This window comes from Babylonia areolata, chromosome 31, assembly GCF_041734735.1.
Source record: "Babylonia areolata isolate BAREFJ2019XMU chromosome 31, ASM4173473v1, whole genome shotgun sequence".
In the NCBI taxonomy this organism is placed as follows: domain Eukaryota; kingdom Metazoa; phylum Mollusca; class Gastropoda; order Neogastropoda; family Buccinidae; genus Babylonia; species Babylonia areolata.
Genome location: NC_134906.1, coordinates 29,060,588 through 29,075,774, shown reverse-complemented (window position 1 = coordinate 29,075,774; position 15,187 = coordinate 29,060,588). Strand labels below are relative to the sequence as shown.

At 45.8% G+C, this 15,187-nt stretch overlaps 2 protein-coding genes across 3 annotated transcripts in view; one reads left to right on the top strand and one right to left on the bottom strand.

Annotated features, from left to right (window-relative positions):
- Positions 1 to 4,543, top strand: part of LOC143276303 (uncharacterized) — a 40,029-nt gene extending 35,486 nt beyond the window's left edge. Inside the window, exons 13-15 of one of the 2 annotated variants that reach the window (XR_013053542.1) lie at positions 832 to 922; positions 1,771 to 3,839; positions 3,930 to 4,543. Coding sequence is in view for 1 of the 2 variants with exons in the window: in XM_076580809.1 (XP_076436924.1) it covers positions 832 to 922; positions 1,771 to 2,168 (489 nt within the window). In the remaining variant the exon portion in view is untranslated. The other variant, XM_076580809.1, reaches the window with a different exon arrangement.
- Positions 3,600 to 13,006, bottom strand: LOC143276077 (uncharacterized). Its single transcript, XM_076580463.1, has 3 exons — positions 4,859 to 13,006; positions 4,550 to 4,766; positions 3,600 to 3,785 (listed from the first exon to the last, which is right to left on the bottom strand). Exons 1-3 carry the CDS (start codon positions 5,569 to 5,571, stop codon positions 3,600 to 3,602), a joined length of 1,116 nt encoding a protein of 371 aa, XP_076436578.1. The 5' UTR covers positions 5,572 to 13,006.
- Positions 13,007 to 15,187: the final 2,181 nt, after the last annotated feature.

Sequence of the window (15,187 nt, the reverse complement as noted above, 5' to 3'; positions counted from 1 at the left end):
TGTGAGGGAGGGAGGGAGGGAAGGGTGTTAGGACATTGGGTGCTGTATGTTTCACGATTATTTTCTGGTGCTGGGGACGGGTCACAGGAAGACATCACCGCTCCCCCCCCCCCCCACACACACACCCCACACAGGCACACACCTACTGACTGCATGTGAGGGAGGGAGGGGTGTCAGGATGTTGGGTGCTGTATGTTTCACGATTATTTCCTGGTGCTGGGGACGGGTCACAGCAAGACATCACCGGCCCTCCCCCTCCCCCCCCCCCTCCCCCTCCCCCACACACCCCACACAGGCACACACCTACTGACTGTGTGTGAGGGAGGGAGTGGTGTCAGGATGTTGGGTGCTGTATGTTTCACGATTATTTCCTGGTGCTGGGGACGGGTCACAGCAAGACATCACCGCCCCACCCCCCCACACACACCCCACACAGGCACACACCTGCTGACTGTGTGTGAGGGAGGGAGGGGTGTTAGGACGTTGCATGCTGTATGTTTCAGGATTTTTTCTTGGTGCCAGCGACAGCCTACAAGATGCCCACCCCCCTCCTCCACCCCCCACACACACCTCATACCGACACACACCTACTGTGTGTGTGAGGGAGGGAGGAAGGGGTGTGTGGAAGGGAGGGATGTTAGGACGTTGCGTGCTGTATGTTTCAGGATTACTTCCTGGTGCCGGCAACAGCCCACAACAAGATGCCCTCCCCCCCCCCTCCACCCCCTCCACACACCTCATACAGACACACACCTACTGAATGTGTGAGGGAGGGAGGAAGGGGTGTGTGGAAGGGAGGGATGTTAGGACGTTGCGTGCTGTGTGTTTCAGGATTACTTCCTGGTGCCGGCGACGGCCCACAACAAGACGGCCCGGCCACGCATGTCTCTGGTCATGCCTGTGGTCAGCGAGACGCTCAACGGTCAGTCTGCTGGCTCCTTTTGCAGGATGCAGGGTGTAGAGACGCTGTGTTCTCTCTGGCAGACACTATTGCACATGGTGCCTCACCATAAAGAGACATTAAAAAAAAGATAAAAAAACAAAACAAAACACACACACACAAAAACACACACACACACACACACAAACAACCCCACACGAACACCCCCCGAAACCCGGCATTTTATCCACAGAACTGATACCACAAAAGTTTCATTGTTCACTGAAAAACACAAGTTCATGAGCAAGTATTTTTAACACAGCAAAATCTTTCACAGGAAATTCTTTGTCCAGTGATCCAAACTGCATAACATCCCAATTTAAAAAAAAGAAAAGAAAAAATAAAAGATGATGATGATGATGAAATAATAATAAGAATGCTACTACTACTACTAATGATGATGATGTAAGTAATGATAATAATAATGATGATGATGATGATGATTATAAAGATTATCAAAATGAAGTAAATTAGATAAAAACAACAGATTATATGATCAAGTGTTTCTTCTTTTTTTTTTTTTTTTTTTTTTTTTTACATATACATCTCAGGTATAAAAGGCTCAGTTGAATAATCATATATTTATAAGCCTGCCTTTATATTAACATATATCCCAAAGTGAAAGTTTCAAGTTTTTGGCCTTTGGTGTTTTAAAGGTTTTTCTAAAAAGTTTAGTAGATTTTGGAATTAATTAAAAACTTGTATGAACCCAGAAAAATGAACCCTGAAAAAACAAAAAACAAAACAAAAAACAAAAAAAAAACCCACCCACCCCAAATAGTCAGTGACCAAAAGCTCTTCAATGGTCTCCGTTCCCTTTGCTTTTGCAGACACCATGCAGCCACCAGAGGGCAGCGTGGGCATGATGCAGATCGACTGTGAGATCCTCACCACACAGCTCATTCACGTCCGCAAGTCAGCCTTCCCGCAACAACAACAACCACACCATCAACCACCACCATACCACCACCACCACCACCATGAGGAATCGTTCAGCTCCCAGTACGTCAACCACACAACATCTGGTTCCCCCTCCACCCCTCCCCCTGCTCCTCCCCCCTCGGCCGCTTACCCTGATGGGAAGCAGAGTGAGACTGCCAACGACAGCAACAGCAGCAGCAGCAGCGGCAGCAGTAGTCGGAGAGGGGCTGTAAAGGATTCCTCCCCTTTCGGACCCCCATCCAGACAGGCAAAGACACAGAAAGGCAGGCGGAGGAACAATAAGTAGTACCGTGTTGTAGTGTACCGTATTGTGCTGTGTTACACTTTGTCGCAACAGATTTCTCTGTGTGAAATTCTGGCTGCTTTCCTTAGGGAGAGGGCGTGGCTACGGCGCGGCGCCACCTTTCTGTTCTCTTTCTCTCTGTCGGCACATGTGTTTGTTTTCCACATCATGTGGATTTTTCCACATCATGTTGCCAGGGACAACTCTTTTGCTGCTGTGGGTTCTTTTACGTGTGCTAAGTGCGCGCTGCACACGGGGCCTCTGTTTATCGTCTCCTCCGAATGACTAGCGCCCAGACCATGACTCAGGGTCTGGTGGAGGGGGAGAAAGTACTGCTGAGTGTGGGATCCGACCCCGGGTGCTCAGATTACCTCCCTGGGTGGACATGTCACCACTGGGCCACCACTCCAGGTCAGAGAAAAGGAGGAGGAGGTTGAGGGGTCGGGGGAAGGGGGGGGGGGGGGTAAGGTGAGGGGGGAGGGAGGAGGAGGAGGAAGAGGAGATTTTGCACACACACACTGAAAAAAAGCTGTTGTGTGTTACATATGTATGTGCTGTGGGTTGACAGAGGGAGCAAAGAAAGAAGCAGGGGAGATGCAAAGAAAAATGCAAAGAAAGCAGGGTAGACAGGTCGAACTTGATTAATGTGACATCACTCAGCAAGGGTCTGCCCATATCTGAACACACAATAATTCGGGGGAAAGATGAAGAAGATGTGGGGGTTTTTTGTGTGTTTTTTGTTTTTGTTTTTACCGAGATGTACTTGTTTTTTTTCTTCTAAGTCCACCACTTCAACAGTTTGGGTGGAGGGTTATGCATTTTGCAAAGACAGACTGTGTGTGAGGCAGACATGTCAGCTGTTGGTGTTGGTGGTGTGAGTATGACGGGAGGAAGCTGCTGTACAGTTGGTCTGTGCAGCGCCCCAGCGACTTCCACACAGTTGATGGAGGTCATTAGGACACAGGGGTGGGGGTTTTTTGGGGTTTTTTTTTCATGGGTTTAAAAGATATTTCAAACATTTATCTATTTTTATAATGACTCACTATTTGTATGTTAAACTTAACACTATTATTGGCAAAAATCAGTGGAGATATGTTGACAGGTTATTGTCATTTGTAGTTGATGAACTTGATGAGATTGTCTCAGGTTTTGTTTGGATTGATAACAGTTGGTATTCTTACGATGCCGTCTTATTTGTGTGTGTTTTTTTTCCCATGCTTTTCTGTGGTGTTTATTTTTATCAACTGTGTATAGTGTTGGTGTTAAGTCTGGACGTTTTGTGGTTAGTTTGCTGTTCTTTATTTATGGCATAGAAATTTATTTCACTTTGCATTTTTTTTATGCATATGAAAGAGAGAGGAGATAGAGAGAGAGAGAGAGAGAGAGAACGTTTTCTAGTGAGCACACATCAGTCTCATACCCAGACAGCTGATATTACGGCGACTTGGGGAAGGGTGACACAAGCAGACAGGCAAAGCCCAAACCGAAGAATGAAGACACTGTGAAGAGTTGCCTCAAACACAGCAGCATCCATTCACACAGCAAACAGACCAGCATGGAGTTCTCTGGTTTCCACAGCAACAGTTGCCTCTGAAGAGGACCGGTGACAACGTCTCGCTGCTGCAAGAAACAGACGTCACAGAGCAGTGTCCGCTTCTGTGGTGACACCTGCAGGTGTCTGTGTGCTTCCGTGGTGACTGTAGGTGTCTGTGTGCTTCTGTGGTGACACCTGTAGGTGTCTGTGTGCTTCTGTGGTGACTGTAGGTGTCTGTGTACTTCTGTGGTGACACCTGCAGGTGTCTGTGTGCTTCCGTGGTGACTGTAGGTGTCTGTGTGCTTCTGTGGTGACACCTGTAGGTGTCTGTGTGCTTCTGTGGTGACTGTAGGTGTCTGTGTCCTGTGGTGACACTGTAGGTATCTGTGTACTTCTGTGGTGACACCTGCAGGTGTCTGTGTAGTTCTGTGGTGACTGTAGGTGTCTGTGTCCTGTGGTGACTCTGTAGGTGTCTGTGTCCTGTGGTGACACCTGTAGGTGTCTGTGTGCTTCTGTGGTGACACTGTAGGTGTCTGTGTGCTTATGTGGTGACACCTGCAGGTGTCTGTGTACTTCTGTGGTGACTCTGTAGGTGTCTGTGTCCTGTGGTGACACCTGTAGGTGTCTGTGTACTTCTGTGGTGACTCTGTAGGTGTCTGTGTGCTTCTGTGGTGACACTGTAGGTGTCTGTGTCCTGTGGTGACTCTGTAGGTGTCTGTGTCCTGTGGTGACTCTGTAGGTGTCTGTGTGCTTCTGTGGTGACACTGTAGGTGTCTGTGTGCTTCTGTGGTGACACTGTAGGTGTCTGTGTCCTGTGGTGACTCTGTAGGTGTCTGTGTCCTGTGGTGACATCTGTAGGTGTCTGTGTACTTCTGTGGTGACTCTGTAGGTGTCTGTGTCCTGTGGTGACACCTGTAGGTGTCTGTGTACTTCTGTGGTGACACCTGTAGGTGTCTGTGTGCTTCTGTGGTGACACCTGCAGGTGTCTGTGTACTTCTGTGGTGACTCTGTAGGTGTCTGTGTCCTGTGGTGACTCTGTAGGTGTCTGTGTGCTTCTGTGGTGACACCTGTAGGTGTCTGTGTGCTTCTGTGGTGACACTGTAGGTGTCTGTGTCCTGTGGTGACACCTGCAGGTGTCTGTGTGCTTCTGTGGTGACACTGTAGGTGTCTGTGTCCTGTGGTGACTCTGTAGGTGTCTGTGTCCTGTGGTGACTCTGTAGGTGTCTGTGTGCTTCTGTGGTGACTCTGTAGGTGTCTGTGTCCTGTGGTGACACCTGCAGGTGTCTGTGTGCTTCTGTGGTGACACCTGCAGGTGTCTGTGTGCTTCTGTGGTGACACCTGCAGGTGTCTGTGTACTTCTGTGGTGACACTGTAGGTGTCTGTGTCCTGTGGTGACACCTGTAGGTGTCTGTGTGCTTCTGTGGTGACACTGTAGGTGTCTGTGTCCTGTGGTGACTCTGTAGGTGTCTGTGTACTTCTGTGGTGACTCTGTAGGTGTCTGTGTCCTGTGGTGACACCTGTAGGTGTCTGTGTGCTTCTGTGGTGACACTGTAGGTGTCTGTGTCCTGTGGTGACTCTGTAGGTGTCTGTGTCCTGTGGTGACACCTGCAGGTGTCTGTGTGCTTCTGTGGTGACACCTGTAGGTGTCTGTGTGCTTCTGTGGTGACACCTGTAGGTGTCTGTGTGCTTCTGTGGTGACACCTGCAGGTGTCTGTGTGCTCCTGTGGTGACACCTGCAGGTGTCTGTGTGCTTCTGTGGTGACACCTGTAGGTGTCTGTGTGCTTCTGTGGTGACACCTGCAGGTGTCTGTGTGCTTCTGTGGTGACACCTGCAGGTGTCTGTGTGCTTCCAGTCTGAGGCTGCAGAGCCATCTGTGCTCGCTCTCCTTGATGACAACACAGACTGTGTCATCTTGGGATGTGATGGGCTTCTAACATCAGCACATCAGTATGTGTGATTTGTGGCTGGTTGTGTGAGTGTGTGCACATTTCAGGTGTGTAAGTGTGATTATGATGTCTGTGTTTTTGTGTGAAATGTGTCTGGATCTTTTTCCCATTCCTACACTTACTACCACTGCCCGTGTCATGAGTCAAAACAGTGAAATCCACAGTAATGATCGTTGTTAGTAATTTAGGGGGCATGCCCCCATGCGTGATGTTTTGTGTCAGGTGGGTCTGTTCTGAAGTGGACAGCTCAACTTCCATCTTGCAAATCACATTGATCAACAGAGAACTATTCAAACTCCATATGTACCATACATTATGTGTTGAATCATCACACCAGACATGAGATATTATCGTCATTGTTGGAAACAAGTTACATATTGTCATATTTTCAAATATGTCATGTTTTACAGCATTATATCATACACTCAAATGACTCCGTAAAGTGTTTACAGAATAATTATAGATGGGAGATTTTTTTTAACACTTTTATTTATTTGCTGTCCCATCATCTGCACCATTTCAGTGGCATTACTTCCATGCTGGTCATTTCGAATCCCCCATATGCAGCCACACCGAGGTTCATCTGTCACAGTCCCAGTATCAGCAGTTCACAGGGATTATTGATGTCAGTTTATCAGGAGGCCACACACCAGAGGAGACCTTGCAATCCTGCAGAGTCACTTCAGTAGTGCCTATCCTGATTTAACATACTTAGGACACCATCTACTGAGCCCCCTTACTGACGACAATAATGTCTTAGTCATGGAGCTAGAATGAGGGAGCGTACCCCCCGGCCCCCTTTTCCCCAGAGTGGAGACCACCACCATGTCCCTCCAACGACAGTCCCCCATGAATCTGCCGACGCCGAAGACCTTGACAAGACTCACCCCAAGCACAGAAGTGGAAGAGGACTGAAACTGAGGTCACGAGTTGACCAGGGCATGAAAGACCACAGATTCTGGGACTTTTTTGTTGATGATGAATGAGGAGGATGACGATGTTGCTGTGGAGGTCCGATTTAGGTTTGGCACCAAACAACAAGGCTGTAATCTACGTTTTCTTTCATGATGATACCCTGGCGTTGAGCAGGCCCGAGAGATACACCCAAAGAGGCATCCATGAAGTGAATGACCCTTGACTGTGTGGTTCCAGTCTTGTCATTTAAGCCCATAGCACACTTAACTCTGGGTAGGAAAAAACCCACTTCACTGGGAATCGAACCCTCTTCCTCCCAGTGCAATGCTAACCACTTTGCCACAGCGGCTGGTTGATTTAAGTATTACATCATTATTGGAGGAGTCAGTTCTGAGAGTAGAATTTGAATGTGTCGTGTTTTTATGATTATGATTATTTTTCGCATGGTTTATGTGTCAGGGAGTCCATGGGGCGGGTGGAGAAACATCATGGTTGTGGAAGTTTTTGTTTGGTCATGCAAGCCTTGGGTGTGCTGAGTCTCACAGTTTTGCTATGGAAGTCAGCTGATCGATGGTGCTTTAGAATTTCACAGTGGTCTAGGTTTTTATGAGGACTGCATAAAACTATTCACATGTGTATGATGGAACAGAATCATGGGTAGGCGGGACAAGTTTCACATCCTCACCATGAATGTCTGTCCGTAAACAGCCGCTGTGGTGAAGTGGTTAGCGTCTCAGACTGGTGACGGGGAGAACGCAGGTTTGAGCCCCAACAGAGGTGGAGTTTTGGGCCAGCAGCTGGCTCCTACCTGGAGCTGAGTGTGCTGTGGGCTTGAATGGGGAGACTGGGACCACATAGTTGTGGGTCATCCACTTCAAGGATGCGTCTTAGGGAGTGCTACTCCCGACCAACACTGCAGGTGTCTGTATCTCTCCGCCTGGTTGATGCCAGGAGATACATATTATGAGAGAACAGCCTTATCAGTTGATGGAATCGTCAGATAGCTAGTCACATCGCTTCAGCATAATTTGTTTGGTAAATGATCTGTTCGTGTGACAAGTTGTCACATACCATATCATCATCTGTTTTCATGTCAGTGCTGTACAATGCTGACGATGAATCTGTTGTGAGGAAAAGGAAGAAAGACAACCACAACAACAAAAAAGACACACAAAAAAAGGCACCTCCATTATTTCAGTCTGCAAAACCAAGGCAGCTAATGCTACTGTGTGAATGTTTATTGTTTGTGACTAATCGGTAATATATACATTTTATTTCTGAACAGAATGTCAGGAGTTGTTTGGGAATAATCAGTAATACATACGTTCTGTTGCTCTATGGAATGATTGGAGTTGTTTTCTTGTGATCAGGATATTGTCCCTGTTTGTTTGAATTTGGTGTAGGGAGTGGCAATATTTTCACTGTCTTGGAACTGTGTGTGTGTATCACTACTCAGTGTGTGTGTGTGTGTGTGTGTGTGTGTGTGTGTGTGTGTGTGTGTGCTGTATTGTCAATGCTCCAATGACAACCAACCAACAGATAGTCAGAAATGTTTGTGGAACTGGGAACAGTGGTATAATGTACATACACCCAAACTGTCTATGCATCATTTTGTTTGTTGCTGCAAAGTTGGAAGTTACAGTTGATGTGTGAAGCGCTCCCTGTTGTGATGAACGCTGGCAGTTGCCACATGAAGTAGGTTGCGGAACACAGTAATGGTCATTGATGTTTTGATCAGTATTTTGTTCTGGGTGTTTCTCTGGGGATGGGGGCTAAGTGTTGTGAGCCCCCTGTGGGGATGCCGGGGGTCTTTCTGTATAAATAGCATCCCTGCCTTCTGGAAATTCTGCGCTAGAAATTTCCTCTTTTCTGTCACTCTCTTGGTTTCTGCCTTTTTTCTTTCTTCACTGTTGTCTCCTTTTTCTGCCTTTCCAGTCCATTCCTCTTTCTTTTTTCAAGCAAGCCTTGACACTTTTTTTTTTTCTCTTTTCTGCATTTTATGATGTACTATCTGTGCTGTTTTGCTGTGGCGATCAGGTAGTGAGATGTAAACACTGGGGTGGGTACTAGCTGCCTTTTCAGCAGTGTTATTTGCCACTATTATGGCCTTTTTTATGTATTTTTTGTTTGGCTTTGAAGCATTGTTTTTTCCTGTTTACAATATTTTGTAATCTGGGGGTGATTAATTGAGCGGACTGGCTGGCGTCCTCAGCATGGCCTAGTCTTTTTTGCCATAAGGAGCTAAATAGTTGGGATACTGTGTCAGGAATGTGTTTTGTGGGTTTGTCTTTGTGGTCTTTTTGAAGCTGTGACAGTTTTGTGTTAACGTGGTTGAGCATTTGTATGGTTGGACAGTCCTGATACGGCCCTGTGTGGTCGGCTGGACGATAAGCAACAAGAACCCAAGCGTTGTGAGGCTTGTTGGGTTTAGGCATGGTGTGGGGTTCTTCTGCCCCTTTGTAAACATGTATAGCTGGTCCGCTTGTACAGAGGTGGACATGCCCCTGGCAGAGGTGTAACTGTTGTTTTGCTGTAAAAGCAGTTGGTGTGGGGAAGGGGTTCTGTGTTGGAATAAACAAATGTACTGCCTTCCTGTGAACTTGTGAAAGTTTAGGCGACATTCTGTGCACCCGAAAAAAAAAAAGAAAAAAAAAAAAGATGCAAACTTCGCTGTGAAACGTATCTGTCATGTGACAGAGCAAAGCTTTTGATGACTTCACTTGCAAAGTTTGCCAATCTTTGGGCAGATTCCTTCTCAGCTTGTACTGCCTTCCTTTGAACTTGTGAAAGTTTAGGCGACATTCTATACACCCAAAAAAAAAAAAAAAGATGCAAACTTCGCTGTAAAACGTATCTGTCATGTGACAGAGCAAAACTTTTGATGACTTCACTTGCAAAATTTGCCAATCTTTGGGCAGATCCCTTCTCAGCTGAGGCAGTGTTTGATGAGACCCCTCTCTTCAAGGTCCAGGATTTGAGCACAGTGCTCCCTTGTTTTATGCATGTATGTCTTGAAGAGACCTTCGTCAAAACCAAGATCCTTGACCAGGTTGTTGCAAGCACCCTGTTGCTGCCTGAGCTTCAAAGTATTGCCCACCCCCAAGTTGGATGCTTCGTCTTTGCTTCACACCCCTTCTGCCACACCAACACGACTGCTTTCAAAATTATCTTCTTCTTCTTCTTCTGACACAGGGTGCTTGCTTTGCACTGTACTGTCGCCGTGGTTTCAGTCAGAATGGTGGGTGACATTCGTGTCTATGCGTGGATGGCTCTTTTTTTTCTTTGCGTTTTGTTTTTGCATGGATTCTTGGCACGTAAACGTTGGAACGTATTCTTGGCATGCAAATTTTGTATGTATTCCTTGCAGGCAAATTTGGCAAATTTCAGGTCTGTGGAATTTTTCTTCTTTTGCTTGGTCTGCTTTCCTTCTTTTAGGTTCCAGAGACTGTGCTTTCCTCTGTTTATGTCTGCTTAACTAGCTTTCTTCGTATAATTTCATGTCTGTATAACTGGAGATTTCTCTGTTTTTGTCTGCTTAACTAGCTTTCTTCATTTAAGTTTATGTCTGTATAACTGGAAGTTTCTCTGTTTATGTCTGCTTAACTAGCTTTCTTCATTTAAGTTTATGTCTGTATAACTGGAGATTTCTCTGTTTATGTCTGCATAACTAGCTTTTTTCATTTAAGTTTATGTCTGTATAACTGGGAATTTCTCTGTTTATGTCTGCATAACTAGCTTTCTTCAGTTAAGTTTACGTCTGTACAACTGAAGATTTCTCTGTTTATGTCTGTATACCTGATGATTTCTCTATTTATGTCTGCTTAACTAGCTTTCTTCATTTAACTGAAGTTTTCAGTTTATGTCTGTATAACTGAAGATTTCTCTGTTTATATCTGTAAAACTGAAGATTTTTTTGGCTTTGTCTGTAACTGAAGTTTTCTGTTTTGTCTGTAAACCTGCAGATTTCTCTGTTTTGTCTGAAGAAGTAAAGGGATTCCCCATTTTCTGCACACTGTGTGCTGGAAAGTTCCTCTTTCTGATCGCGCACTGTGGTTCTGTGTTTTCCCTTTTCTTTTCCTTTTCCTTTTTACTGTCATCTCTTCCTTCCTTCCTTACTTTCTTTTTTTGCCTTGCTGGGTTGTTCACCAGTTTTTTTCTGGAATGTTTTGAATGTTTTCATTTTGTTGTAGTTGTTTGGGTTTGTTTTGCTTTTTTTGTCACCAGGATGTTTGAGGTGCCTGTTGGCATTTTTTGGGGATGTTTGTATGCCTGTTGATCTACATAAATGTATAGAGGCATTTCCTGAGTTCATGTGCATTAAGTGACTGTACTTGTGCCTGTTTTTTTTTATGCGTTTTTTCCATGTTCTATGGGACCAGTGATTGCAGGTGTTTTTGTAGTCAAGACATAGCTCAGTGTGGTTGGCTGGGGTGTAAGCAACAAAAGATACACAATTGCTTCACCTTTGTTTTTTCATTTGTGGAGGTCTGCACATTTGGCGAGCATGCCTCAGGCGTTCCTTTGTGATCTGTAGTGCCCATCCCTTCCCTCGCTTCTTGTATGTCTTAAGTCTTGTACAGTTGTTTGATTTTTTGTTTTTTGGTGGGCGTACCTCTCGGTTAAGTCTCCACATTTGTTCACATGTGTCAGTTGATGCATTTTAGAAGGCGCGTGCAGTGAGAGTGGAAACGTCGGTTAGTTCCGGTCCGGCAGTGTTCAGAACTGATCTGGTCAGAGTGAGGAGTTGAACGCTTCACTGTATGTGTGTAGTTCTTGTTTTGGGTCAGATCTGGGGGTCCAGGGTGCCTGAGAAATGTGTGTTTTAGGTGTACATTTTATTTTATTTTTTTTAGGATTTGGTGTGTCAAGGACTTGATGTTTACTTGTCTTTTGAAGCAGTGTTATTGTTTTTTTTTAAAGATTGTGTAAGCGTTGGCTTGTACTGTCACGAGAGTGATGCAGTTTATGAATTTGGCCATCTTGTCCTGCATTACATAAGATGATCTGGAATTATCTGGCTGTTTTTGTTTGAGTGTTTGTTCGTTTTTTCGTTTTTTACCACTTGGATTGTTTGATTTTAAATATGCCAACAAATTTAGTGCAGACATTAATGGGAGTAAATAGATTTAATTGCCAAAAAGATTTCCTCTGTTTATGTTATTGGTTTTTATCTTTGTTTAATGTATTGATAAACTTTTTGTCATGGTATAGAAACCATCAGTCACTACATTGGTACAGAAGAGCTTTGAGAGCTTCTTAATTCATTCATCTTTCTCACGTGGATGAAAGGATCTGACTCGATGCATAATAATCATAGCAGTCATTGTGCACCTCATCGTTCACTGAGAAAACTACTGTTGTGCAGAGGATGATATAAATGAGAAAAAAAAAGAGGGAGGGGGGTAAGGGGATGGAGAGGAGCAAGAATAAACCGTTAATCCTGGGGGGCACGATGGCAGAATTGGTCAGGCAGTGAACTTGAGATTCGGTGTTCACCAGTTCAGCCTGTTTCACCATGGTGTTGTGTCCTTGGGAAAGGCGTTGTACTGCAATGTTCCTCCCTCCACCCAGGTGTGAATTGGGTTCCTCACTTCGGTTTGGGAAGACTGGTACAGGGCAAAGAGAGGACTGGGCCCCCGCCGTCATATACCGATCCTGCAGTGTGAGTTTATTGCCCCGATGGCTGTGAAATGCAAAAGGACTTTTAACCATCACCTGAGTAACTAAAGAAATATTTGTGCACACAAGAAGAAACCAAACAAACCAATACTCATTTTAGTCATGCTCAGAATGCGTGTTAGTTACTGGAAGGTTTTGTGTCAAAAACATCACACACTGCATCACTCGTCTGCACAGGGAAACGGCGCTTTCAGAGCAATGAACGCGCAACAAACCAGAATGCACAAAGAAGCAGGTCATCATTCTTCCTGTTATTATTTGTAAATATGGCATGCTTGTGTCAGGAGGAGATGTTTCTGTCTCCATGCCAGACATTGGTTCACTTTTCATTACTTTTATTGTTTTATTTTTAATTGAGGTTCATGCATTCCGTTTCATATGAACACCTGTTGTGGACGTGATGTTGATGTTGATGTTTATTTTTGATTGTGTCAATAATTTGTGTTGATGTTGGTGTTAAATGATGTTACGTGGTGGTGTGGATGTTCATGTTTATTGATTGTGTGTTGATGTTTGTGTTAATGATGGTTATGGTGATGTTGATGTTGATTTTTACTGTGTCGGTAATCTGTTGATACTTGTGTTATTTATGGCAGCTTGCCGACAGCCGTTTGGGATGTTTGGCATTTTGTGCTTTTTTTTTTCCTCTTATTTTTGTTGTTGCTCTTTTGTTTGTGGATTGGTGTTATGCTTGGAATTGATGAGTTGAAAATAAAGAAATCTATATAAATATACTGAAGTAAAAAAAGAAAAAACAAACACAAAGTAAAAAAAAAAAAGTGAGTGTTGAGTGTGAATGTTGTGTTGTATGGACAAACACACACAAACTCACACACACATACACATGCGTATAGCCACACACAGCCACACACACATACACAACACACACACTGTCACGAACACACACACACACACACACACAATCACACAGACTCACTTACTCACTCTCACACACACAGGTGTATAATGTATTGCCACTTCACCTTGAAAGGACAGTCAAAGTCACTGCTAGTTTGAACGTAAACAACCCACGATCATGCAAACAAGAGTGAATAGACGTTAAACTGAAGAAAAATAGGCACACATATACTTGTACGCACATACATACTTGTAAAATTGTCATTTTTACCAGTTGACTGGTTAGTTTGTTGTCTTATTTGGCTTATTTGTATTTCTGTACCTGTTAAATCACACACACACACACACACACACACACAACAAAATGACGGAGCAGAACACAGGTGCAGGGAGGGAGGGGGCGGGGTGAAGTTAGCGACCCCTCTTTCCATCCTTCCCCTTTTCCCCCCCCCCCCCCCCAGCCCCCCTTCCTGCACAACCCCCCCCCCCCCCCCCCCCGGTTTTGACATTTGCTTTTACTTGGCGGTAGGGCAGTTCTGCTGATTGGTTGAGATATCAAAAGGGAAATCCCCCTGTATTTTTCCACTGAGGGTGGAGGTGTTGGGGAGAGGGTGGAGGTGTTCAGGGGAGATGGGGAAGGTGTTTCAGGAGAGGGTGGAGGTGTTTGGGAGAGGGCGGGGGTATTTTGGGATAGGGTGGAGATGTTGGGGAGCGGGTGGAGGTGTTTGGGGAGGGGAGAGGGGGGAGGTGTTTGGGGAGAGGGTGGAGGTGTTTGTGGAGAGGGGGGAGGTGTTTGGGGAGAGGGTGGAGATGTTGGGGAGAGGGGGGAGGTGTTTGGAGAGGGGGGAGGTGTTTGGGGAGAGGGGGGAGGTGTTTGGAGAGGGGGGAGGTGTTTGGGGAGAGGGGGGAGGTGTTTGGGGAGAGGGGAGGGGGAAGTGTTTGAGGAGAGGGGAGGGGGAGGTGTTTGGGGAGAGGGGGGAGGTGTTTGGGGAGGGGGAAGTGTTTGAGGAGAGGGGAGGGGGGTGTTTGGGGAGAGGGGGGAGGTGTTTGGGGAGAGGGATACGAGGCTCATCTTCTTGGTGTTTTTCCCCTGCTCAAGTCCCTGCCTGCCCTGTTTTTTCTGTGTGTCTACGTCACTGTCAGACGTATAGAAACAACCCACAAAAGCCTTACCCCCTCCTCCAACCTCCGGTTTTAAACATTGATCCAACTGACGCAAGATCGTGGGTTGTTTACGTTCAAACTAGCAGTGACTTTGGCTGTCCTTTCAAGGTGAAGTGACAATACATTATACACCTGTGTGTGTGTGAGTGAGTCTGTGTGTGTGTGTGTCTGTGTGTGTGTGCGTGCATGTGTGTGTTTGTGCTTGTTAGTTCTCACCCTGACAACACCGCAATACCTTCAAAAGGCCTGCTTTCTGAGCTGAAAGACGAAACTCACGGCTGCTATAAAATGAAATGAAATAAGTATGTAAAAAAAATTAAATAAAATAAAAAGACTGCCTTTAATGGACTCTGGTAAGGTGGTGGTGGTGCTGGGTGGTGGGGGGAGGGGTGCAGAGGAAAGAGTTCTAACAAGCCATGAAAAACACAGCACACACACGTGCACGTGTGCACACACACACACACACATACGCACACATGCACTCAAACACACACATTATGTGCACTCTCTCTCTCTGTCTGTCTGTCTATTTACGTAAAGAAGACAGGCAGCCCAGATCAATCTGAATCATTCTCCGTTGTCAAAAGAAGACAGAGCAAAACACAGGTGCAGGGAGGGAGTGGGGTGGAGGTGGGGGAGAAAAGTGAAATCAGAAACCCCTCTCCACCCTTCCACTCACCCCCCCCCCCCCACCCCCCTCCTTCCCGTTGTGAACATTGGTTCTAGTTGGCGACAGGACAGTTCTGCCCATTGACTGAAATAAAGGAATTATCAAAAGGGAAATCCCCCTGTATTCCACCACTGTATGGGGTAGCGGTTGGGGTGGAGGTGGGGTGGGAGGGGGGTTGACATCGAGTGTGATGTTTGGTGAGAGGCTGAGGGGGCTTTTCGTCTTGTGCTTTTGTCCCCATTCACGTCCTTGCCT

Excerpts from the sequence above, each read along its gene's own strand:
- LOC143276077 (XM_076580463.1), bottom strand. The coding sequence starts at position 5,571 with ATGGCTCTGCAGCCTCAGACTGGAAGCACACAGACACCTGCAGGTGTC. Across the intron at positions 4,767-4,858 it reads ACAGGACACAGACACCTACA|GTGTCACCACAGAAGCACAC; the intron begins GTGTCACCACAG and ends AGACACCTACAG. Across the intron at positions 3,786-4,549 it reads GTACACAGACACCTACAGAT|CAGCGAGACGTTGTCACCGG; the intron begins GTCACCACAGGA and ends TGTTTCTTGCAG.